Source organism: Otolemur garnettii, unplaced genomic scaffold (genome assembly GCF_000181295.1).
Source record: "Otolemur garnettii isolate 467f Iridium unplaced genomic scaffold, OtoGar3 scaffold00074, whole genome shotgun sequence".
Taxonomy (NCBI): domain Eukaryota; kingdom Metazoa; phylum Chordata; class Mammalia; order Primates; family Galagidae; genus Otolemur; species Otolemur garnettii.
The window spans coordinates 4,452,580-4,479,140 of NW_003852469.1; the positions used below are offsets into that span (position 1 = coordinate 4,452,580).

General features: G+C 40.4%; 1 protein-coding gene across 1 annotated transcript in view; it reads right to left on the reverse strand.

The window, feature by feature from the left end:
* Positions 1-2,009: 2,009 nt before the first annotated feature.
* The window catches only part of CDCA2 (cell division cycle associated 2), a 35,655-nt gene continuing 11,103 nt past the window's right edge, over positions 2,010-26,561 (reverse strand). Inside the window, exons 8-15 of the mRNA XM_003794021.2 lie at positions 22,108-22,319; positions 19,979-20,063; positions 19,061-19,305; positions 18,555-18,633; positions 16,384-16,472; positions 15,063-15,200; positions 6,764-6,935; positions 2,010-3,327 (exon numbers count right to left, since the gene is read on the reverse strand). Coding sequence (XP_003794069.1) covers positions 2,123-3,327; positions 6,764-6,935; positions 15,063-15,200; positions 16,384-16,472; positions 18,555-18,633; positions 19,061-19,305; positions 19,979-20,063; positions 22,108-22,319 — 2,225 coding nt within the window. The 3' untranslated portion in view covers positions 2,010-2,122. The remainder of the gene's footprint in view (positions 3,328-6,763; positions 6,936-15,062; positions 15,201-16,383; positions 16,473-18,554; positions 18,634-19,060; positions 19,306-19,978; positions 20,064-22,107; positions 22,320-26,561) is intronic.

Sequence of the window (26,561 nt, forward strand, 5' to 3'; positions counted from 1 at the left end):
GAAAAGAAACTGAAAAGACAAGCAAGCATGATCAGACAGACATGATTAACTTCCCACGAATCTCGGACAAATGAAAGCTGGGGGATAGAACTCTAAATCGCTTGGATTTTTCAGATCTGCTCTTTTAAGGAAGAAGATCTGTGTATTATGTACGATCAACCAGCAAAATATTTATAACGGAACATTTGGAAACTAACAGAACTTGTAAAGTTTGTAATTTTAACTATTGCTAGAAAATGAGAATGATTTTGCATCTGAAAAAAACCAGGTCAAAAATCACAGATCAGGTTTCCCTCAATCTCATTAGTGCTTTTTGAGAAATCAAACAAAGCACGTGAAACTCTAAAAATTCAAATACAGTTGAGATCACCTATCATTAGACAGTAAAAAGGTGAAAAATCATGATCCATAGTTCTTAGCTGTCTTGTTAAAGAAATGCACAAATTAAAAAACAAAAACCTCCAAACAGCTTGAGCTTCTGAAAGGTTTTTTTCTTTTTTTTTTTTTTTAAGAAGAAAATTCCCCAAACCAAAAAGTTTCAGAAGCAGCTAATTAGATTTTTTAGTTTGTTTTTAATGGCACTGACATGCCAACCACACCAAACTGTAACTATACATGGGGAAAAAAGTCCATTAATAATTTACATGGAATGATAAAAGTATTTTTAAAACAATCCACCCTTGAGCAGAAGAAATCGGGGATCACTTTGAGTGTTAATGTAAAATACATTAGTCTTTAGCAGCAGGAGTTCCAGACGTGCCGGTGCCAAGAAGGTAACAAATAGTCTCTATCTAAAGAGGGGAAATGGGCGCTCAGCGGGAGCTTTCTTCCCCGGTGTGTTATTTATAGAGAGCTCTATTTGTTAACATGTTTCTGCTATCATGAGAGGGAAAGTTTAATGATTTAAAGGATTTCCAAGACAATTGTTTAATGATATAATGATTTATACACATTCACGAAATCCCAACATATAGCGATTTAGATTTTCAAACGGCGATCACCAAAACAGCCATTGGAGATCCTGCAAAAACTTAACCAGAGAAACCCAGACAAGGAAGGGACAGTACCGGACCCGACGAAATAAAAAGCTAGAACCGCTTAGAAGCCAGGCTGTTAAATCAGTGACCTGCCCGGCTTCACATTAGTAAACTAATTTTTTAGGGTCTCTTTAAGTGAGTTTCTGGTTTTCACGTTTTTGTGGAAGATCGTGAATTAAATCCTAAATTGCCTGTGACTAATCAGAATTATCTGGGAGGCCAACCTTTAACCAAACTGTTATATTTTTGCCCCAAAACCAACTCTTCCATACACAGCCAACAAAGCATACAGGAATATTTTTTTTTGAAGGAAAAAAATGGCCTCACATTAAAATTGCACGTTCATTTAGAAGGACAGATTTATAAAATTTTGTTTATTGACATAATTTTCTGAAATCTCATGTTCAGAATTTAACTATTAAAATGAAAAAATGTCGTTTGAGACGGATAAAGCAAGTCATCAAAAATTGTCTTTAAATTTAACCAAAAAGAAAACGAGTTTCATAATTTCCATTTCCCCTAGTTGTCAGAAAAAAATTAACCAGTTTTTTGTGCCATATTTCATAAGAAATACACATCTGACTCCACTTTTTAAAAATGTATATTACCTTCAATTTTCATAAAGTTCTACTAATTCTATCGATTTGGTTTTTGTACAAATCAAAAAACCCCTCAACCCTCTGATCCAGATAAAATCAGTCCATTCTAAAAGATGCTTTTACAACAGTGTTTCAACTTTCAGTGATAAACATGGATTTAGATGGATAGGTCCTTAAGAAAATAGAACTCTATAAAAATTCAGAAACCATGTTAGGTCTAGAAACAATCACTTCAGCCAAAGGGTAATAAAGCATTTGCTTTCTGGAGGACAAGGGTGTATTTCATAGAATATTTTCTTTTTGAACGATGGAGACATTTATTTCTGCTTAAAAGTAGGTTCAACTCAAATGATCTGATTTTTGGAAACTTTTGTTTAATGAATTTCAAACTTTTAAAACATTGAAGTTGAACAAAGGGTGGAAGCTAGATGAATCTTTCCAGCACGGGTGTTACCTTCTCTCTCCCCAAATGCCAGGTAGGAAGGGTCAATTCCTGCTGGGGTCTCCGCTCTGAGCAAAGTCCATTAGAGAGCTTCCCTCCTTTGCACAGACAGAGGTTCTTCTTCTGCAGCGTTTTGACTGGGTGGAGGTTTTAGCATTTTCAAGTGTAGAAGTACAGAAGCTCTTCCTCCTCTTACCAGGTAAAGCAGAGGAATCAGCTGCAGGGCCCTGGATAGTTTCTGTATCGGAGAAAGAAGGTGCCAGGCACGGTTTCTGACTGGAGGGCACGGTGCCTTTTCCGGGAGACAGACTTTCACATCCTGTGCTGTCCAATGTACATATTGTTCTCCTCTTGGTATTTTGGGAAGGGGCAGGAAATGGAAGTGGAATCCACACAAGCCCCTCGTTCTCTGAATCCTTCTGCAACCTTGTGCTCCGTCGTACTCTGGTTTCGCTTTTTGTTCTCTCGAAGGTCTGCTCGATGGCATCAGATAAATCTTTATACAGTTGAGAATTTTCTATACTAATTTCTGCAGAGCTGCCCGCGTGGTGGGAAGGTCTGGGAGTTGCGTTTTCTTCCCCCTGTAAACCCTGAGCGTCGGAATGACACGAAGAGTACCTTCTGTGTTTCCTTTCTCTACAATTCCTAAGGCTGCTGCTTTGTGCACATTTGCTTCCCAAATCCTCCTTTTGGCTTTTAGATTCTTTCTTACGTTCAGGGAGGGCATCTTCTACACGATTCGATTCTTTTTGTGTGTCAGACAGGAAGCTTCTGTGCTGAAGTCTCCCCTCCACAGCTACTAAGCAGTCATCCTGTTTTTCACACTTTAAATCTTCCCACATTTTCAACCTTTGACAAAGGGTTTCCTCGTTTTGACCAGCGGCAGCAAATTCTTGACCCTGTGTGATAAAATCAAGTTCTGGATCATCTGATGCAGCCTGTTCTTCAGTCCCAGACACACAAGGAATGTGAGTCTCAGTCCCAGTTTTTGGCTCAGTTTTACTTTCCAACGTATTTTCTGCTTTGGGGATATTTTTATTTTCATCATTTATATTTGGACTTTCATCAGAAGGAGCGTTATCAAGTAAGGAAGACCTTTCAATGGAAGAGCAGAATTCAGAAACAACATGTTTACCAAAGCCTTGATTCAGATGCAAATCTTCCAGGTTCTGAGGCAAAAGACTGATTCTTCTAACCGGATGTTTAGGCATCTTCACTTCTTCAAGTTTATCATTTGAGTTGAAATCATCTATGACATAGATATACAAGTAAATTGAAGTCCAATTAAAATTTAACAATGGAAATAAACTTTACTTTTAAATAAATAAACAGGAGCCCTGTTCTGTTGTTTTAAGCTTTGAAAGTCACAAGACATGTTATTACACGGTCCTTGTCCCCATCTGTCACCCTCCTCCTCTCTTAGCTGTTCTCCAACCCACAGGTTAAGAAAATAGGTATTTAATGCTTGAATTAGTGAGCACATAACCACAGACCATGAGAAGGAGAAGAGTGTCTACAATCGCTTTCTCCATTCTAACACTGCACGTTACAAGCTTTTAATGTGAGGCCACATCTCCCATTTCCCTGAAAACGGGCAACTTTGGTATCACTGTATCTACTGAAACAGAACAGAGGAATTTAGGATTTGGAGTAATTTAAGGGCTTAGTAGCTACGAGGGCACGCCTGACGACACTCAGGTCTCATGCCCTCAGTTAAAAATTACTATAAAGTGCACTGTCCTCTCAAGTATAACCACGTTTCAATATTCTAAAAACCTATCCCTTATTCCTCAATCTTTGATTAAACTGCATCCTCTGGGAAGACAGCCTAGAGCCTTTCATTTGCTTCTGACATATCAGAGGTGGAAAAAAAACATCCTCAACTCCGGGTTTTTCAGACTGGTAGTAACACAGCGCAGATGAACACAGGCGTTACGAATTCTCTGCCTGTGCTATTAGATGCCATCGCTTTTGTTACCTCAGATAATCATGGTTTTACGTGGCCAGTCAAATGGCTATTGAAAAGTATTTCAACAAAATAGAAAGGAAAAATATACAAATATAAAGTTTCAATTTGAAAACATATCCATGATTAGGTTACTTAAAATCATGCACTTTACGTAAAGCCAGAGGTTAAGGCTGGTTAGGTACACTTAGGGACAACCAAGGTATCTTTATACTTTTATACAGCTTTAAAAACTGGGCTTTTTAAACAGCTCTAGAAATTGGCATTTATGTATTTTCTGGTAAAATTCATCATATTAGGGAAGGTAAAGGAGAGCCAGGGAAGGTGTTCAGAAAGGAGAGGGAGAAAGGAAGTAACTAAATTGATTTTTTTTTTTTGAGACAGAGTCGCATTATGTCACCCTCAGTAGAGTGCCCTGGTGTCACAGCTCATAGCAACCTCAAGCTCTTGGGCTTAAGCAATTCTCTTGTCTCAGCCTCCCAAGTAGCTGAACTATATACAGGTGCCCACTACAACGCCCAGATATTTTTTTTGTAGTTGTCGTTGTTGTTTAGCAGGCCTGGCCTGGTATAGCAGCCACGCATGTATGTGGCTGGTGCCCTAGCCACTGAGCTATGGGCACAGAGCCACTAACTAAATTGCTTTAAACCATTAGGTTGTTCTCAACCTTCCTAATGCTGTGACCTGTTAATACAGTTCCTGATGTTGTGGTAACCCCCAAACATAAAATTATTTTCACTGCTACTTGAAATAATAATTATTCAACATGAGGAACTGTATTAAAGGGTTGCAGAATTAGGAAGGCTGCGAATCACTGCTTTAAACTCAAGTAGCAGGTAATACCAGTGCTTAGGTAAAAAAAAAAAGCCCGCTCCAGACAATTTTTTTTAAGAGATAGAGTCTCACTTTATCGTCCTTGGTAGAATGCTGTGGCGTCACAGCTCACAGCAACCTCCAGCTCCTGGGGTTAGGCAATTCTCTTGCCTCAGCCTCCTGAATAGCTGGGACTACAGGTGCCCGCCACAACGCCTGGCTAGTTTTTTGTTGTAGTTTGGCCAGGGCCGGATTTGAACCTACCACCCTTGGTATATGGGGCCTGTGCCCTACCCACTGAGCCACGGGCGCGACCCTTTTTAAAAAGATATTTTTAAAAAGAAATTCTCTAATCAGATGCAAGATATGAAATTATACCAATTGGCCAGGCAGGAGGAAGTGGTAGCTTATGCCTGTAATCCTAGCACTCTGGGAGGCAGAGCTAAGTGGATTGCTTGAGCTCAGGAAGGAATTCAAGACCAGCCTGAGCAAGAGGAAGACCGTCTCTTCTGCTAAATATAAAAAACCAGCTGGGCGCTGTCGGGTGTCTATAGTCCCAGCTACTTGGGAGGCTGAGGTAAGAGGATCACCTGAGCCCAGGAGTTGGAGGTTGCTGTGAGCTGTGATATCATAGCACTCTACTCAGGGCCACTGAGTGAGACTCTGTCTCTGAAGAAAAAAAAAAAAGAAAGAAAATTATACCAATAGTTAATTGTTTAATCATCTTTTTAAAAACTCTCTTTAGGAGCTAGGGACATAAAAAGACTTAGTTTCCATTCTCCAGGAGACTGTAATTTTGGGTGTGGGAGTGAATACAGGAATGAGATAATCGCAAAACCAGGTGATAAGAGTGCATTGAAAAAGCCAAGAGTTGGCTCAGCGCCTGTGGCTCAAGCAGCTAAGGCACCAGCCACATACAACTAAGCTGGCGGGTTCGAATCCAGCCCGGGCCCGCCAAACAACAATGATGGCTGCAACCAGAAAAGAGCCGAGTGTTGTGGCGGGCGTCTGTAGTCCCAGCTACTTGGGAGGCTGAAGCAGGAGAATCCCTTGAGCCCAGGAGTTGGAGGTTGCTGTGAGCTGTGTGATGCCACGGCACTCTACCCAGGTGATAGTTTGAAGCTGTGTCTCAAAAAAAAAAAAAAAAAAAAGCCAAGAGTCTCCAGCGGCATGGACGGCATTTGTCCTTGAGCCTCTTATTAATCCTATGTAGTGTAGTGCAAATGGAAGGCAGGCTATGAACATCTGATAAGTGACAAAGGCAGCTGTTTGTAAAATGATTCTATATAAAATCAACAAACCAAACAGACACATATCCTTACTATTTTCAGCATAAGTCAGTCCATTTAAAACTCAGGCATTACAAACCAGAAGCAACTTGACTCCACTTTTTATCTATCCAAGATATCAACTGACTTGATTTTCATTTACAAATAAAACTTCCAGGGCCACTGAGCTCAATTTATAAATACTATTTCTAGAAGATGCTTAGGAGTGCTAACTCCGATGAAACATAGTGGGCTGAGGTTTATTTTTTAGTTTAAAATTTTTGTCCTTAACTCATATACCTATTACTGAACCATCACCTTGTCTGCTTTAAATGATGGTGGACTACACAAGCAAAGGGAGTTCATTCTAATTTAAGAAAACGCATAAATAAATAGGAGGAGTGGAAATGATTTCCGCTGAAATCATGTGTAAAATTCTTGGGTCTCAGTTTTCTGGGGAGAGGATCCAGAGCTTCTGTCAGATGCTGAAAAGGGTCTAAGCCACCTTCAAGTTACAAACGAGTGCTTCCCTCACTTAAAATCCCCAGGGTAACACGAGAAAATGTTGGGGGAAAGTGAAGTAACAATAAACAGGGTGAAGAGAAGAGATAAAATAGAAGAAGGAAAGGACTGGATACCTGCACACATCCACCGGCAGCCTGGGCCTGAAGGGGTCATCTCGGAGGCCTCTGGCACCTCCGGAATAGGACTTAAGAGGGGCTTCTTAGAAGCAATGTCTCTTTCTCCATATAAGGATTTCTGAACACTTTTCTTTTTCATTCTTTTCTTCTTTCTGTAACTTTTTAAAACCTGAGAACATATGAAAACACGGCCATTGAGAAAGAGGCAGCACCTGTACAAGTTGGACCGTTGAACTTCTAGAACGTTTCTAATCATCATTCAGACAGGGTTTATTTAAAAGATTATTTCTACACAAAAAGTGCAGTATCAGTTACTCCATTTAACCCTGCAGGCATTTGAGTCAGGGGTCAGGGTTGGGCAAGTGAACACAAAGTCAAATTAGAAAGCAATACGTAAATTATAAATTACACAGAAGGAAGCTTTCTCGATTTCTACAAAACACTCCCCCAAACAAGAGCTGGGGAAGGGAAAAAACAGATTAGATGCTGTAGAGCTGAACAGATGTTAAGACGCGAGGTATTTATAAGTAGGTGGTAGCCATGATCCTGCAGGATTAACCCGGGCGAACCACCTACTGTAGCGCTACAGGAAACCGCTTTCTGTCCCTCGAAGAAACAATAGGTGTGGATGTAAAATGTTAAAATAACACCAAGCTAGCTGGACTGATTCAAATAACAGATGAGTCAACCGAGACTAAGATGGATATATCAAAACAGTGTGGATTTTAAAAAGCACAAGGAGAAAACATGGGATACAAATATCTGACGATAATTAATAGAAAACATGTGGGTCTCCGTACAAACTAAAAACTGCTTCAGTAACGTCCAGACTGAGGCATTACATTCAGCTCTGCGCGCGCCATACCAGCAATTGAGATATAAGAAACTTAAGAAAAAGTTTCATGTGGAAGAGACTTGAAGGAAATTTGAACACTAGAGTGAAATCCTAGAAAGAGCAAAAGCAACGACATACATTCAGGGTGGTCACGGGGGCAAACCTGGACTTCAGGTCAACATCAAATGCTTTCTGTTGTTGACGACACTGCCACAAAGTGGAAGTTATTCAAACATTCATTTAGAAATCACTTTGTGCCAGGTAGTAATTTGCTAGGTGTGGGATCTAAAAACAAAGAGAAGGTGGTATTCAAGGTCTAGGCAAACAGTCAGAATACTTAGTAGGAGAACAGACTGTGGGCTGGGAAGATGGGTGCGCGGAGGTGGGGGGTGTTCAAGACACGCTCCACAGACATGGAATGTCCAAGGCATGTCTCAAACAAGGGAGAACCGTTTTAGCTAAGTATGGGGGTGGAGGAAGGGTTTTTCAAAGAGGGACAGGGCACAGGGCCGAGGGCTGCCCATGGCAGTGCACAGAGGATCCACTGGCACCACGGGAGGCTGAGCCCCTGAGTAGAATGATCACACGAAAGCTCTGAGGGCGCCCTGCACAGGGACCCAGGGAGCAGCAGCTCATCTTCTCACATTTAAGGAAGATCCTTTGGGGGGACAAGGAAGATTTAGGTTGAAACTAATGGTGAGATCCAAGAACGCGAAAGGGCAGAGAACTATGAGTTCCTGGAGATATCTATAGATATCCTGTAAAAACAAAACAAAACATTCCATAGAGAAATAATTTTAGCACTGTACAAGATGAATGCTCCTCTCGGTGATTTACAATATGCATTGGACATGAAGTTCTCTGAGAAGTCCTCAGTGTAAATAATCTCTTCGTGCATTAGGAAAATGCTGGGCTAAATATTTTTCCATTAAGTCTTTTTTCATAGAACATCTGTTGACATGCCATGGAATGGTTGGGGAGATGCTGGCTTGGTCAATGGCTGCGGAAGCCGAGAGAAAAGAAAAATCCTAACTTGGGGTTCACGGATGAAATGCAGGAGAGAAAGAAACACGTGGCCTCTGGTGCCAGATGCTCTGGGTTTCAACCCTGACTCTGCCACTTAACCTGCTTTATAATTCCAAGCAAATTACCTCAACTTCCTTCTCTGCCAAACAGGAATCACAATAGCACCTATTACATAACGCTGTGGTGCAGGGTAAATGAGTTAACATGGGACGCGGCTAACATAAGCCTTGGCCCATAGTAAAAGCAATGTGTTAGCTGTTCTTATTCTTTTTAACTACTTTGAGAATAGGAGAAAAAATGTTAAAAAAAATTTTTTAATTGACAAAAAACATACATCTTTATGGTAAGAAACACAGCATTTTGATATACGTATTCATTGTGGAATGGTGAAATCAAGTTAATTAACATATCTATCACCTTGCAAACTTTAAATTTTCACCACCAAATTATATTAGTATTATTTTAGGACACAGGCTCTAGGTGGTTGAGATCCTATGGCCAAGGCGGTGCCCATGGCTCAGTGGGTAGTGCGCCGGCCACATACACCGAGGCTGGAGAGTTTGAGCCAGGCCCAGGCCTGCTAAACCACAATTGCAACAATAAAATAGCTAGGAGTTGTGGCAGGTGCCTGTAGTCCCAGCTGCTTGGGAGGCTGAGGGGGGTGGATTACTTGAGCTCAGGAGTTGGAGACCAGCCTGAGCAAGAGTGAGACCCCTGTCTCTTAATTAAAACTAGCCAGGTATTGTGGCGGGTGCCTGTAGTCCCAGCTACTCAGAAGGCTGAGGCAAGAGAATCACTAAAGCCCAAGAGTTTGAGGTTGCTGTGAGCTGTGACGCCACGGCACTCTACCCAGGGTGACAACTTGAGACTCCATTATGGCCAATGTCAATAGGTTATAATCTCTGGAACAGTCTGATTTATAGGTAAGAAAAAAAATTCCCTATTAGCATGATTCTGGAAATCTTTGTATGAATGTCCCTTGCACCGACAGTAGTGCTGGGCACACGCTGGGCACACAGTGGCCACTCTGCAGTATGAGTGAACGAATGATCAAATATCAAAGACAAGGAAGTACAATTCAGCTTATATACAACCTGGTAAGTATGACTGAAAGTCTAAACTTCTGCTTTTTCATGGTCGTGGCCAACAGACGCATCCCCCCTATAATAATTAAAGCACCTCAGTTCTGTCTGTCCTAAACATTTATCTAGCAGCGCTGATCTTGTCCATAAGAAGATTTTGTTAGCATATGACCAGAAACTTAAGAAAATGTGAATTTACCACAGTATAAAAGCACTGCTTATGGTTAATAAACAAAAGCAGCTATGTATGACTACAACTTCGATGCAGCCATTCAACCTAGAAGTGGTTGGGAAGTGGTTAACTTATGACTGGGAGCAAAGAACAAGGGAAGGTTTTTACTCCTAAAGGAAACCCCATTTCCTCCAAAATCACAGATACTGCTCACACAGTGAAAAAGGTCACAAAACAGAAAGAAATGTTTATTTTCTGTCTTATTTGCACAATGACAACAAATTGCTTTCAGAGAATAGTTTTAAAATTTTTCAACGAGCCACACAATGAAGGCAGTAGATGAGCGAATACAAGGGGGGAGTGGAATGAGGTAGCAGGGAGAGGGGAGGAAGGGGGACGGGTGTCACGGGGTACAGCACACCTCTTGGGGGTGGGACACAAGTCTAAGAGGGACCTTATCTAACAAATGCAATCAGTGTAACCTAATTTCTTTGTACCCTCAATGAATCCCAAACAATTTGCAAATAAACTGAGATATCCTCGCACAGACTCAGCCAAACTCTGGACTGGGTGACAACAGTCATGGCGTCCGCATGTTTCTCTATCCCGTGTGTCCTATAAACTGGTAACTAGATCTAGAAGCCTCATTAGATCCAGTTTTGATTCATCAATTTTAATTGGTGAAACTGACAAAAATTTGCATATATTACATCTCTTGATAGGTATATGCATTGTGAAATTATTAAATCAAAGCGATTAACGTAACTAGTGCCTCGCCTACTTTGTGGTGACATGCAGTATGTAATTTCCTAGCAGTTTTCACACACACGTTACTAGTCACCAGGTTGTAAAACCAATCTCCAGAACGTGTTCGCCCTACCTAAGTGAAACCCTGAACCCTTTCATCAGTATCTCCCAGCCCTCAGCCCCTCACCCCCCAGCTCCCCTGGCAACAGCCACTCTTCTCTTGGCTTCCTTTGAGTTTGACTTTCTTTGCTTCCACTCATGTGACATCTTTTAGTTGTCTCTCTGCACCCAGGTTATTTCATTTGGTACAATGTCCTTAAGATCCACCCATATTGTCACCATGACAGGAGCGCTTTCTTTCATTAAGACTGAACACTATGTCACCACATTCCTGCTGGATTTTCTTCACCCGTTCATCTGCTGGTGGAGCCTTAGGCTGAGTCCCTTTCTCAGCAGGGATTAAAGCTGCAATGAACGTGGGGGTGCAGGTGTCTCAACATACGGATTTCACTTTCTTCAGAAGTGGTACTGCTCCATCTGATGGCACTTTAATTTTTTTGGAAAACCCCGTACTGTTTTCCTAGTGGCGATGGACAATTAATTATATGAACTGGAGTTAACTTACCATACCCCATAGAGTGGAGAGATGGGAGCAGGGAAGGGCTGGGGCACAGAGCACCGGGGACATTGCCCGCCAGCTACTGAAATTACCTGCTAGAACCTTAAGACCAGTTCTACCTAGTAGCTGCCAAAACAAACTGCTATGATTAATGTAAGACTAGTCCTACCTCCCTAACTCTAACCCTGACCACAAGCCTAACCCTAACCCTATCTATGACGTTAACTGGCAGTTATGACAACAGCCACAAGGCTTACTGTGGCCAGACGTTATTCTAGGACTTATATGTGAATTCATTAGAGTGACAGTGACACAACCTTCTTATGTAACTGCCATTGCCACCACCATTTTGCCCACCACTCTGTTGTTGTCCACTGAAGAACCTAGAACCCGAGGAATTAGTGATTCCCCTTGAAATGCCCTCCTGGACAGCTAGACCCAGCGTGTCCTCAATTCTCACGCTTGCTGCCTCATTTTGCTCAAGTCTTTCCTTCAGTTAACATCCAAAGAAAGGAGAACGACTTTCAGAGTCCTGGGAAGCCCGAATGTCTTTATTTCTTCCTTCACACTACTTGACAGCCCGGCTGGGTTTAGAATGCTGCGTTGAAATTGTTTTTTTCAAAGCTTTATTTACTTGTTTTGAGACACACTCTCACTCTGTCACCCTGGCTAGAGTACTGTGTCATCATAGCTCATAGCAACTTCTAACTCGTGGGCTCAAGTGATTCTCTCACCTCAGCCTCACCTTGCTGGGACTACAGGCACCTGCCACAACACTTAGTTTTTCTGCTTTCAGTAGAGACAGGGTCTCGCTCTTGCTCAGGCTGGTCTCTAACTCCTGAGCTGGAGCTTACCAAAGTGCTAGGATGACAGGCTGAACCACCACCCCGGGCTCCTTCCAAGCTTTAAATGTCCTGTTGAATGATCTTCTAGCATTCAGGCCACTATTTAACTTGATACACTCTGATTCTTGTTTCTTTGTAGCAAAGTCCACTTTTCTTGTTAACCTTCCTATTTAGCTTCACATTGGCATGTCTAAATCCTGGCCTTCTTCATTGTGCCAAGCACTCATTGGGCTCTTTTAACTTGCAGACTCCTTTCTTCAGTTCTGGGAAATCCTCTTCTGGACAATTCTCCCATTCTGTCTTCTCCTTCTTTCTGAGATTCCCATGATGTCTCCTAGATGGGTCTTCCTTATGCTCTGCTTTCTGGAAGACTTTCCTTAACTCTATTTTCTAGTCCAATAATTACATTTTACACTTTTACAATTATTTTTTGTTCCTTTTTCGTACATCCTTTTCTTAATTTTATACAGATAGCATTTCCTTAAACCTGAGTATATCAGAGTGTGTACATGCAGGTGCGTGCATACACACGCACCCTCCTCCTCCCATTCCGTGAATAACTCATTTCTCTGAAGTCAGTTTCTAACTCAGTAACTCTGGTCTTTTTTCCTTACATGCTGTTAGTTCTTCTCAGTCATCTAATTCTTAAGAAAACATTGGCTAAACTGGTGTGCATTTCCTGTTTCCCAGCGCAGTCTCCTTCCTGCATGAAAGTTCTACCCAGGAACTCTGGGCAGAGTAGGGCACGGCGAACAGGAAGTGTCAGCTGTCTGCCGGGGTTTGCTTTAGGGCAAGAGCTGGCTATCAAGACTGGGACTTCCCAGATTCCCAGATGCAGGCTTTAACCTAGATGACAACATCTGTTCTGAATACCAGGGTGGGGGCGGAGGTGTGGCATCCCAACTGGTACACACTGCCTCATATGTAAGACTTCAATTAATCTGTTGGGTTTTTTTTCAGTACCACTTCTCACTTTCACCATCCATCGTACCTGCCAATCCTGGGCCCGGGTCTCCTGGGAGTCCCATAAGCAGGCTGGTTCCCAACTCCTCTAGCGCCCTCCTAGCACATCTGAGCTGTAAATCTTTCCACCTCTCTTATCTGTCAATATGTTCCCATCTGCTTTGTCTTCTAGGAAATCGCTGAAGGCCGTCATCATCTGTTGCTTAATACCCCTCCTCATGCCTTTCTCTCCTCATTGCTGTTCTATACCTACTCCTTTTATTATTCAAATTATAGTAATTCAGCAGGGTCCTGGGAAGGATCAGAGCAACTTAAGGCTCAATCCTTCTTGAACTTTCAGGCCATATATTTTATTTGAAGAAATAGGTACACAATTCCTTGTAATACCTTTTTTAAAATATATAAAAGAAGTCAATGTCTAGTGCAATAATATAAGTTGTTTGCATATTTAAAAATATATGTAGTCTTTTGGCAACAGGACCTTTCATTTCATCAAGAATGTGTGACTTAAAACAGGAAGTAAATCAGGAAAACATGCAGCTTCTTCTGGATTTGATGACTCAAGGATATCAGTGCCATTCAGCCAAGAAAAGCCATCATTTTCATTTCATGGAGGGAGTGAGGAAGTTTATGGAATGTTTTGGTGGTGGCGGGGTGGGGGTGGGAGGTTGGTGCTAAAATTGATTAGTGTTGGAAACGTTGATTTTGAAGGGCTCACAGGGTGGTTTAAGAAGAAATATGTTGAGAACAATGTAACCTAAAACTTTGTACCCTCATATTAATTTGAAATAAAAAACTTAAAAAAAAGAAAAATCTAATAGATAGTTAAAAACATTTCCAGTTCAGGATGGTCATCAAATGTGGTCATTAACCATGCTGCATATGAAATCACCCAGAAAATAAACAATTTATAAGGGCAAAGAGTAGAATTTGGGGGGAACATATACGTTTAAGGATAAGAAGAAAATGAACCTTTAATAGAGACTACAACCTTTAATAGGTAAGGGAATGTTCAATTATGTCAAATGGTGATGAGATGCCAAGTGAGGACGGAACAAAATGCACTGGATTCTGGTGACAAAGTTACTAAATACTTGGAAAATAAAGTGAAGTGGCGAAGAGGAGAAAAATGAGGCCAGACGTGAGACAGCAACTGAAGCAATGAATGTGTAAGCAGCACCAGCCCCACCCACCCGGCCAGTCTCTGCAGGGCCCTGTTAGCGGGGAGAGAAGCCATCAGAGTGCATGTTCTGCTGGATGGATGGGGCGGAGTAGGCAGGTAACAGAGCTGCTGAAAACATCAAATGCCGTCCAAGATGAAGAAGGGAGTGTGAACTTAAGGAGGATCTGAAAGTCTGAGTGTACACAGAGGGCTGAAGACTAATTTCAGGGTAGAGTCCATAGAAGGGCGTGAGAGGGCTGGAAGGACAGCAGGTTGGGGTCGGAGAATGAGCTGCATTCACGTGCACACACACAAGTGGAAGGAGTTAGGTGTTGGGTACAAGTTGTGGAAACGGCAGAGGGAGTGAGGGCTTTAGATCACAATGGCAAAGGTACTGGCTTAAGGTGCTAGATCAGCCATAACCCCAGGGACAGGGAAGGCACCCAAGATGACTGGAAGTATTAAGGAAGACTGAAGGCTAGTTTCAATTTAGAAGTTCAACAAATAGCGGAGGACACACTCACTCCTGTCTAAAGTATCGGAGGATTCCCACGAGGGTGAGAAGTTAGATTAGATTCAAAGATGACAATCAACTTCCAGTTTGAGTTTCTGTTATTTACTGTGCAAGATACAAGCAGCCCAAACATGAAGAAAATGCAGCAATGGCCCTTAGCTAATTAACAGGGAAATATATAACTTCTATGGATCATGCTATTCTAGGAAAAGATGATTTTAATAATCTTGGTCTTATGTGAACTAGAAAACAGCTGTTTCAATATTGTCCTAATCATACAACAAAGAAATCCATCACCTCACTCTTTATTGTATCTCCAACACGCATTTACCTGATTCTTTTTAGGCAGTGCTCTGTTTGTGTGCTTGGTTTCTTGAGACTTCCTTCTATTACTTTTCTTTTCTTTACAAGGCTGGGCTTCTGTATCAAATAAGTCGCAAGCGCTATCTTCTGCAAAACTGATCAACTGCTATAAAGAAAACGTCAAGTGAGGATACCACAAAGCACAGGAGGTTACAGTTTAATGTATAACCCTCACTTTTTTCTTCCCAAGATGCTGCTATCATTTTAGATCCTGTTCCTTCTTTTTTTTTTTTTTTGTAGAGACAGACTCTCACTTTGTCACCCTTGGTAGAGTGCTGTGGCGTCACACAGCTCATAGCAACCTCCAGCTCTTAGGCTTATGGATTCTCTTGCCTCAGCCTCCTGAGTAGCTGTGACTACAGGTGCCTGCCACAACGCCCAGCTATTTTTTTGTTGCAGTTTGGCAGGAGCAGGGTTTGAACCCACCACCCTCAGTATGTGGGGCCAGCACCCTTCCCACTGAGCCACAGACACCGCCCAATCCTGTTCCTTCATAACTGACAAATTCCATTAGAAGCATTTTAACCAAAATTCAAGTGGGGAAAAAAATCCCTCATTTCTGATATTTCAAATATAGATGCAGAAACACAGACACTACCCAATTATCATTAGGGAAAAAAATGATATATTAAGAAACTGCTTAAGAATTAGTTAATTTAATCATTTATCAAATGCTAAGCAACCACAATTTGGCACCTAACTGTTGTTGGGTGACAGGGCAAAAAAAAAAAATACAAAAAAACTCATGAACTTTTAGATTATTTAGGTTTAAATTCTGGGTTTATCATCTAACCTTATCAGCTCAGAACTCTATGATCTCTATTATAACAGCACAATACGACATGTTTTATCTAGCTTAAAAAATAGTAAAACATGCATGCATTCACTGGTTGTTCAAATCCAGTGTTAAAAACCAAACCAAAGAACAACCTAACCAGGTTATATTTGAGTCATGGGCTCCATTGATTCCATGCTGATCTTTTCCATTTTCACCTCAATGAAATTCATAAAATAATATGGATCCCAAACAAAATTTCCAGATTACCTTCCACATTAACGCAACTCTGAGAGCACTTTATTTTATTGGATTTTTCTTCTAAGAGAATTAATAAAAATAAAATCAGGAAAGCATTATCACCCTAGGTAACATGGTAGGTCGGCTAAAGGATCAGTGCTTAATGACACGGGTCAAGCAAAGATTTTCCCCATTAGCGTGGGATCATCAAAAACAGAAAAAGTAAACAGAAACATTTAAAAGCAAATATATTGTGTTAAATACAAGCACTTACATTTCTTTTGTTGGAAGTCCGCGTTATAGCACCAACTTTACAAGAGGAAGTTTTCTCATGGTTATTTGAAGGACTGCAAGAATCAGTGCCTAGTAAGGAAGAAGTAAGCAGAATCACGCAGTGAACACAAAATTACAGCACGCATCACCATTCAGATACACTGGACAGCCTTCTGTATACCCATCTTTGCTTTTAATATAATATCTATACATAACAATTACTAAAAGGAATAAATTTTGAAATCCATTTTTTTAAAACAGCTTTACTGAATACTCAAAAACTTTCACCACTTTGCCTGGTGACTGCTTAACACGTTATCATGTGCGTTTCCTTTTGCACAATGAAATTGCAATGAAGGGCATTAAGATATCCATGAAAATACTTTAATTTTACAAAGTTTAAGAAAACTTTAACTTTTAAGGTAGTAATGTGTTTCAGAGCACAAGCTTTAAAATATGATAGACTATGACACAAATTTTAGCTCTAACTTAAAAAGACATGGCCTGGATTCTGTGCTGGTGAGCGTGGTTTGTGTCAACAAGAAGCCATTAAAAGATTTTGACCAGGGAAGATACATGAATAAAAAGGTCCCATCCTAAGGGCCTACCCCGTGACATTCGCCGCCAAATCCTGGTTTGTCAGAACAGCGGGCAGAGATCTCTGTTGCCATGTCATGGTCATAAAAAAGTCCAGAGATGAGGGAGGAAGGTGTGAATTTGGGAGGAAGGTGTGAATTTGGGAGGAAGGTGTGAATTTGGTATGCTCTCACCTACCGGGCACGATGTAGGCACCTACGGCACACCTACTGGGTGAAGGGTCAACTTCAACTTGGACTTTACCTAACAAACGCAAAGAATATAACCTAATCACATGTGCCCTTATATTAATCTGAAATTAAAAAAAAAAAATACAAAGACCTTAGAAAGTATATGTGATAAAAATGCCAAATTAACGTGCATGAAAAATTGTGGATACTTAAGAATGACCCCTTACAATGCAGGTCATCCCAGGAGTGCAAACTACAAATAAAACTTATTGTTTGTACTTAAGAGTTGAGAGGCAACTTTGCTGCTTATAGCAACTTGAAAAGTGAGGGTACTTAAGAAAGTCAAATGTGAGTGATCATAAAGCATGGAACACAGACTTGGAATAATATAAGGGATGGACGGGCCAGGCGTGGAAGCGCATGCCTGAAACCCCAGCACTCTGAGAGGCTGAGGTAGGGGGATCACTTGAGGCCAGCAGCTTAGAGATCGGCCTGTGCAACAGTGAGATCCTGTTTCTACGGAATAAAAAAAATTAGCCAGGCATGGTAGCTGGTGGCACGTGCCTGGAGGCTGAGCAGGAGGATCACATGAGCCCAGGAGTTCGAGGGAACTACGATGATGCCACTGTACTCTATCCTAGGCAACAGTGAGACCCTGTCTCAACAAAAAAGAAAGGGAAGTTAAGGAGGGGACTGTGGTGGCGGTGACGATGGACAGAGGTAACAGAAGGCGGCAGGTGTTTTGAGAGAATTGTCTGTCTACAACAGAAGCAATTGTAGTTGATTTCATGCCGATTCTGAGTGCAAAGCCTCCCCACCCCAGGCCCCAACTCCCCTGCCCATCTCTGACTCTGGCACTGTTGAAATACAGCTTTTATTGCATTTCTGCTGTTTTATAAAAATATGACAAAATAAATTAAAAACAAATAAATTGCAAAAAAAAGGGGGGCTGGATAACACCCTTTTCTATACTATTAGATTTTTTTTTTCATTTTATTATATTTTTTGAGATGGGGTATTGCCCAGGCTAGAGTACAGAGGCATGACCAAAGCTCACGGCAACCTCAAACGCTGAGTTCAAACAACCCTCCCTGCTTCAGCGTCTTAAGTAGCACATGCCACCACACCTGTTAGCTTTTTTCATTTTTTCTTATAGATAGAGGTCTTACTATATTGCCCAGGCTGGTCTAGAATTCCTGATTTCAAATCCTCCTGCCTCCGACTCCCAACTTGCTGGGATTACAAGCGTGAGCCACTGTGCCCAGTTCCATTAGGTTTCTTAAGCCAACCCAAGAACGGATTACTGTAACAAATACACAAATTCTAAAAGAAAATTAAAAGATTTAAGTGTCATACATCCTCACTTTGAAACAACATTTACGACAAGATAAAGAAAAGTTACTACCTGATAGAGTCTCAGAGGTTGGAGACTTGCTAGAAGGACTCAGAACTGCAAAGGAAACCTGAAGTGGTTCTATGTTTTCCTAAACAAAGAAAAAAAGAACGTAGATATCATTAAATTCAGTGACTGTATAATGTGCCTCAAATAGAAATGATAAGAATTTATTTTGACAGGAGGAACTGTAATAAGCATAAAGTTGGACAATCTATAAAAGAGAATAGTCAATAATAAACAAAGATATCTGATAGAAAAATGCACAAAGTATATTTTGTGTGTATTTACTAATCATCTTTATAATGAAGGTTCCATGAAATCTGGTCCATACAAAAAGTCATGTAAGGATTGTTTGGAATAGGGCGAAACAGGTAAAAACCTCCATAAAATATAGATTAAACCCTGGCATATCATTTAGTCCACGTAATGACTTCAAAGCACAATTGCTGCTCACGTGAAACACATGAGGCCTGATAAAAAGATGAGAAAGTTCATTCCATACTTTCCACACTTACAAGATTCTCTCCCTTGTCATCAAAATTTGGTTGAGGTAGTATCTCGGGAACCAGTGACATTTCAGGCGGCTGAGAATCGGTATCACTTGGGTCCTTCTTACAAATAGGGGTTCCTCCTTTACGTAAAGGGGTATTTGCCGGCAAAGACTCATCAAACACCTCAGGGCTTAGGTCCTCTCCAAAAGTCACTCTCTTTCTTTTCCTCATATTAACAAAGGTTGGTGTTTTATAACTTTCTTCATCTTCTGTAAATAAATGGGAAGACCTTAAAAAATTAAGCTGTATTTCTTATCCAAAAGGCATATCCTAGATCTTTAAAAATTATCATGTTATTATTTGTATAGTAAAAAAGTTTGTAGAACAAATTCAAAATGGAAAAGACAATTTTCCAATTAAAATATGGTAATAGATTTTTTTTTATTAAGTCTTATATACATAGATCATGAATACATTTATGCCTTTGTGGGATTCAATGTGTTGATTATTTATACAAATTGGAGTGCTTACATCCTACTAATTAATATAGCTTTTACCTTATTTACTTAATCACACTGTTAAGACATTTGTGTTCAATACTTGATAGATTTGACTTGTACCCTTGCAATATGCTCCATAGGTGTGGTCCCACCATAAAATATGGTAATAGATTTTAAAGTAAAATTTTGCATGAATACCTTAAAAAGTTTACAAAATTGGAATGTAAATTACCCTTACAAGGTCTACCAGTAAGTAAAATGGATAGGCCAATTCTGAGGCTCTCTGGAGAGTCTATCCCTCCCCACTGTTCTTCATTCCCACATAATTTCAGAAGCATTAATGCATTATTAACAGATTGTTGAAAATTCCATACACTAATCAGATTTTATGATCTGATTAAAATGATGTCTTCGGACTTAAAAATAAATGTGAATTTCTTACCCACTATTTGTTCTTTGCAACAATTTGCAGGATCTGAGAGTAAGTTTGAATTCGTCTTGTCATCATAAAGGTTGTTACAATGCTCCTAAACAAAATAAACATCAATTAACATTTACTGATAGAAATATATATACAGGCAAACTATAGGTGCGGTGGCTCACACCCATAGTTCTAGCACTCTGGAGACCAAGGTGGGTAGATTGCTTGAGTTCAGGAATTTGAGATCAGCCTGAGCAAAAGTAAGACCCTATCTCTACAAATAGAGAAAAACAAAAACAAAAAACTAGCTGGGCACGGTGGCGTTAAGTCTACAGTCCGAGCTACCAGGGAGGCTGAGACAAGAGGATTTCTTAAGCTTAAGAGTTGGAGGTTGTTGTGAACTATGATGATGCCATGGCACTCTACCAGGGTGACAGAGTGAGACTCTGTCTCAAAAAACAAGAGAGAGAGGGCCATGTGCAGTGGCTCATGCCTGTAATCCTAGCACTCTGGGAGGATGAAGTGGGTGGATTGCTTGAGCTCATGGGTTCGAGACCAGCCTGAACAAGAGCAAGATGCTGTCTATAAAAAAATATAGCCGGGGGTTGTGGGGCACGCCTGTAGTCTCAGCTACTCAGGAGGCAGAGGCAAGAGGATTGCTTGAGCCCAAGAGTTTGAGGTTGCTGTGAACTATGACGCCAGAGCACTCTACCGGGGACCACAAAATACGACTCTGTCTCAAAAAAAAAAAGAGAGAGAAAGAGAGATATATCGCAATGAAAAATGGCAATTTTTAATTTCTTCTGCCAAAGGCAAGTTAGTACTGGTGATTATGTGTATGAAGTGTTCTGGCTAAAACACTGTATCAGGCATAAATAAAAATGAGGTTCTCCAGGTATTACTTTAGAAGATGGTATTCTAAGCCAAAATTAAAATAATAGAAATCAACAAATGTTGGTTAAATTCATTCTATCTTTGATCCAGCAAATAAAGTTAATACCATATGAAGTTAATATGTTGTAACCAACCTCACACAATTCTAATGAGAAGACTTGATGTTCACTGTATCAAATTGCTAATAAATATTAACTTCATATGGTAGTAAGTTCATTTGCTGGATCGGATGGGGCCAATACCTTCCCTAAAGTACTGTATCTAAATCAGCTCTTAATCAAAGTTGTTGAAACACTTAAAATAACAATTCACCACCAGTTACCCATGTAGATGGAAGGTAACCTAGTTTATTTTGGCTTTAGAGACAGATGTGTAGACATAGATATATTAAAATGCTTACAATTTGAAAAAGTGATTTATATTTCTGCTGTGCCAGGGCCTGATGGTGATTTCCTATTATTATCCCATGTAATGCTCAAATTATGCGTAAGGTAATTACTAATAAATATTACCCTAGATCAGGAAGCCAGCCAGGCACAAAAATGTTCAGCTGATGCGTTTCTAAGTCAGGATTTGAACTAGGCACTTTGTCCTCTCGGCCCATATTCTCCATCACTTACAGATTTACGTCTGTCATGAATTTTAACATCAGACTTATCTGAGTTGACTTAACAAACCAGCAAGTTTAAGTGTCAAATGGGGCCAACACCTTTCTTAAGGTACTGCTGTATAAAGCCAGAAACTGTCCAGAGAAACTACTGAGTAACTGCTAGTTCCTATCAACTTCCTCTTTCTTCAGATTAACTCAGCTTAGGGGAAAAAAATCATATTTTTAAGACCAAATATTTTGGGCAGACAGGTAATAGACTGACACATTAATTATGTTAACCAGCATCATTAAAGAATTATAAAAAATTAATTGGTAAAATATGTTTATACATTAATAATTATAATTAAGATTAGGAACCATTTATAAATTATAGTGTATTTATGTTATATTCTGCTGCGTCCGGGTTTGAACCCACCACCTCCGGTTTATGGAGCTGGTGTCACAGGCGCCGCCCACACCATTCTTTATTATCAAACAGAATAAAAAGAACTTCCACATAGTACTATAAATGAAAAAGATGAGATAAACCAGTTTACCGTAAGATACTTTCTTTTAAATCAGTATGATAAATGACATTTCAGAGTATTGCTGTCGACCAAAATGAATTTTTGCCTATTTGCTTTAGGAAATATAACTCTCTTATTACCTGTAAGCTCTCGGGAAGCAGCTTGACAGAGGGTTTCTTCAGTACAGAACGCAGTACAAAGGTCTCACTGGGAGGAAAGTCCCTGGTCCACACTGGAGTAACTGGTGACGTCAAGTCGGGGGCTGTGTCTGAGCCTGCACCCGCAGGGAAGATGTCAGGTGAAACGCCATCACTCGGTCCTCGGTCCTCCACACAGTCAGCAACCTTGAGTCCTTCAAGATAAAAATGGAAACATAGGTGGAAAAAGTCCAAATTTGTTCTAGACCCAAAACCTGTCATATATCTACAAAGATAATGACGTGCTATTAAGAAATTCAAATCTAATACATCCTGTTAAGGAGAAACATCTGCAATTTCATCTGGAAATCAAAGAGGAGGTAAAGAGATGGCACCAGGCACAGGTGAGAATTCAAATCTAACTACTCGAGGTAAAGGTAAGGCGCTTTGGCGCCGTTAAAAATATGAGTCAGAGGTTGAAAGAAGAAGCTACGACCCGTTAGTCTGTCTTGACCCATGACACTGATTTCCAGCACCATAAAATTAAGTTGCTCGATAATGAGCAACTTCCTTGCTGGTGTCAGAGGCATTTCAGCCTCAAGAGTGGGAGTAACACGGAAAGGGATCAGTGAGAAGAAAGATTATCAAACCACACGAGAAATGTACAGTATCTGCCCCAAAACCAGGCAAGGCTTTCGGCCCTCAGCTCTTCCTCAGAAGAGAACACTGTCTTATGACCAAGCGATTCACTTAACAAATGCATGACATGATGGAATCTCCCCTAGGTGACAGGACAGGCTGTGATGAACAACACACAGAAAGAGCCCCCATCACAGAATCAACAATATAAAATCTGACAACAGGGAGGGGTGACAGGAGGGAGGCAGCGGTGGCTCCAAGGGGGAGCACAAGGGGTCCACGGGACAGAACTGTTGTGTAACTTGACTGCAGTATGGTCACCAGAGTCTACACACATGATAAAACTTTCCAGACTAAGTATATCCACAAGTGAGTGCATGTAAAGCTGATGAAATCTGAAAACAAGTTGGGGGATTGTACCTACATCAATTTCCTAGTTTTGATATGTTTCTGGGGGAAACTGGGCAAGAACAATATTGGATCTGCTTATATTATTCCTACAATTGCATGTGGAGCTATAGTCATCTCAAAACAAAAAGTTAAAGAAACCGATATATATATATATATATATATATATATACATAAAACAACAAGTACCAATATAGGCAATTAAGAAAAATAATGTAGCACTAACGGGACAGAGTATGATAAAATGGGAGGGGGTGTTACCACTCTGGGTAATCAGGAAGACCCCCCTGAGCAGGTATCTGAATAAAATGGGGCGAGCCACAGATCTAGAGAAGGGCATTACAAACACAAAGCCAAGTGCAAGGCTGGTGTGACAGAGAAAAGAAGCTAAGAAATAAATTCAGAACAAGGGTCAAGGACAAGAGCTACAAATAAAATAAGATACCATATTATTAGTAAACTGAACCAAAGAAGAGAAAAAAACCTCTAAATAATGATGAAAACTGAAGATGCAAAAAAATGGAAAGACATTATATGCTCACGGATTAGAAGAATCAATAGTTACTCTATTGCTGAGTAGTTACATTGAACTTGCGTCTTTGGGCTATATCCCGAGCAGTGGGATTGCTGGGTCACATGGTAGGTCGGTTTCCAGTTTTTGAGGAGCTTCCATGGAAAGACATTAAATGGAAAGACATTATATGCTCACGGATTAGAAGAATCAATAGTTACTCTATTGCTGAGTAGTTACTCAATTGCTACTCAGAGCAATCTACACATTCAACGCAATTCCCAGCAAAACACCAATGACATTATTCACAGAAATGGACAAAAAAATCCCAGAATTTATATGCAACCGTGTAAGACTCAGAATAGAACAAAACTCGAAGAATCACATTACCTGACTTCAAATTATACTAGAGAGTTGTAGTAACAAAAACATGATACCGATATAAAAACCGACACTTACACCAATGGAACAGAAAAGAGAACCTAGAAGTAAATCCACACGTCTAGGCTCACGCCCATAGCTCAGTGGTTAGGGCGCTGGCCACATAAACCAGGGCTGGTGGGTTTGAATCCTGCCAGGGCCTTCTAAACAATGACAACTGCAACAAGAAAAAAACTGAGCGCTGTGGTGGGCGCCTATAGTCCCAGCTACTTGGGAGGCCGAGGCAAGAGCATCACTTAAGCCCAAGAGTTTGAGGTTGCTATGAGCTATGATACCACAGCACTCTGCCTAGGGTGACATAGTAAGACTCTGTCTCAAAAAAAATCCACACACCTATAGCAAGCAAGCTTATCTTCCACAAAGGAGTCAAGAACATACAATGGGGAAAGAACTGTCTTCCATAAAAGGTGCTGGGGAAACTAGATAAGCACAGAAGAATGGAGAAGAATTCATCATGCAGAAGAATGAAACTAAACCATCACCTCTCGTCACATACAAAAATCAAATTAAAATGGATTAAAAATATAATACCTCTGGCTGGAAACTACTAAAGGAAAACACTAGAGAAATGTTCCAGAACACTGGTCTGGGCAAGGACTTGTTCAACCAGAGCAAAATTGGACAAATGGGATCACTAAACTTTTAGATTAACTTCATTAACTCTCAGGTTAACTAAAGGCTTCTGCACAGCAAAGGACACCAGCAACAAAAGGAAGAGACAACTCACAAAATGGGAGAAAATATTTGCAAAATACTCCCCTGAAAAGGGATTAATAACTAGATTAGATAAGAAACTCCAACAATAAAAAAAAAATTAATTAAAAACAATGGGCAAAGGCTCTAAATAGACATTTCTCCAAAGAAGACATACAAATGACCAACAGTCATATGAAAAAACACTCCACATCTTTAGTCAGTTTTACCTGAAAGGTAAAACTACAGTGAGTTACCATCTCACCCCAGGTAACATGGTTTTAATCACAAAGACAGGCAATCATGAATGCTGACAAGGATATGGAGAAGAACCCTCAGACTGTTGGCGGGAAGGTAAGTTACCGCAACCCCTATGGAGAACAGTATGGAAGCTCCTCAAAAACTGGAAACCGACCTACCATGTGACCCAGCAATCCCACTGCTCGGGATATAGCCCAAAGACGCAAGTTCAATGTAAAGCTATCTGCCCCCAGTTGATCGGCCCCATTCACAACAGCCAAGATTAATCAGTGTCCACTGATGGAAGACGAATAAAAAATTACGGTACAAACAAACAATGGAATATTAGATAGCTGCAAAAATTAATGAAATCCTGCCATCTGCAACCATGTGGACGGAACTGGAGAACAGGATGGCAAGTGAAATAAGCCAAGCACAGAAAGACAAATCTTGAATGTTTCCACTCTCACGTGGGAGCTAAATGTTAAAAATGTAAAACTCTCTGGAGACAGAGAGTTACCAGAGACGAGGAAAGGTAGAAGGCTGGGGAAAATACACGTGAGGATGGTTAATATGTACAAAAATATAGTGACAGAGTTAGAATGTACAGTATTTGCTAGCACAACAAAATGGCTATAGTCAACAGTAAGTCAGGGCATACTTTAAAAGAACTGAAAGAATGAAAACTGGAATGTTGCTAACACAAAGAAATGATAAAGCCTGAGGTGAGGAAAATCCAACTACCCAGATGTGATTCATTCACATCGCACGCCTGTATCAAACCATCACATGTACTTCACAAAGAGAGACAACTAGTATGTGTGCATAATAATTAAAAACAAAAAATAACTTAAAAACAAGAGAGAAAACGGGAGGCAAGGAGAAGGAGTGCAATCTTCTCTTCAAGTCTTTTGGCCTAAATGAGCACAAAGAAATGAAGTTCTGGCTGGGAGGGAAGGGAAGTTTAAGATGGGAGAAAATACTTGTTACACTATATTGTACCTTGGTCAGAAAAGGTAATCCAGAAACGAGAGGGAACTCTGACACAAAGGCCTTGAAAAGAAAGGGCATGGTGTCAAAGGGAAGACAGTTGTTCTACAGCAGAACTGGTTTCTAAGTGCCTTGCTTAAGTAGGCAGAGACCATAAGGGAACCCTTGTATCATAAACGGAAGTCTTGGCAAAATGCTCTTTTCTTAAACTGGCATACTGAATTTGACTTCATCTTCTTCCAGATGGCATGCTGAAGATTATATTCTGGTTTGTGTCCATTTATTTATAAATCTTTGTTTTTGCATATTTTTATACCCGTCAAAGTTATTTTTAGAATCATAGTGTACTAACTTGTCTGGTTCAAGGGTACAATATCTCTGGGGATGTAATTTTTTGAATTGAAGGAACCCACAAAACAATCAAAAATCAAATTACAAAGTGGCAGTAGCAATTCTTCATCTATCAACAATTTTCTTGAAGGTAAATGGATTAAATTCTTCAGTAAAAAGACTGAACTGCAGAGTAAACAATAGG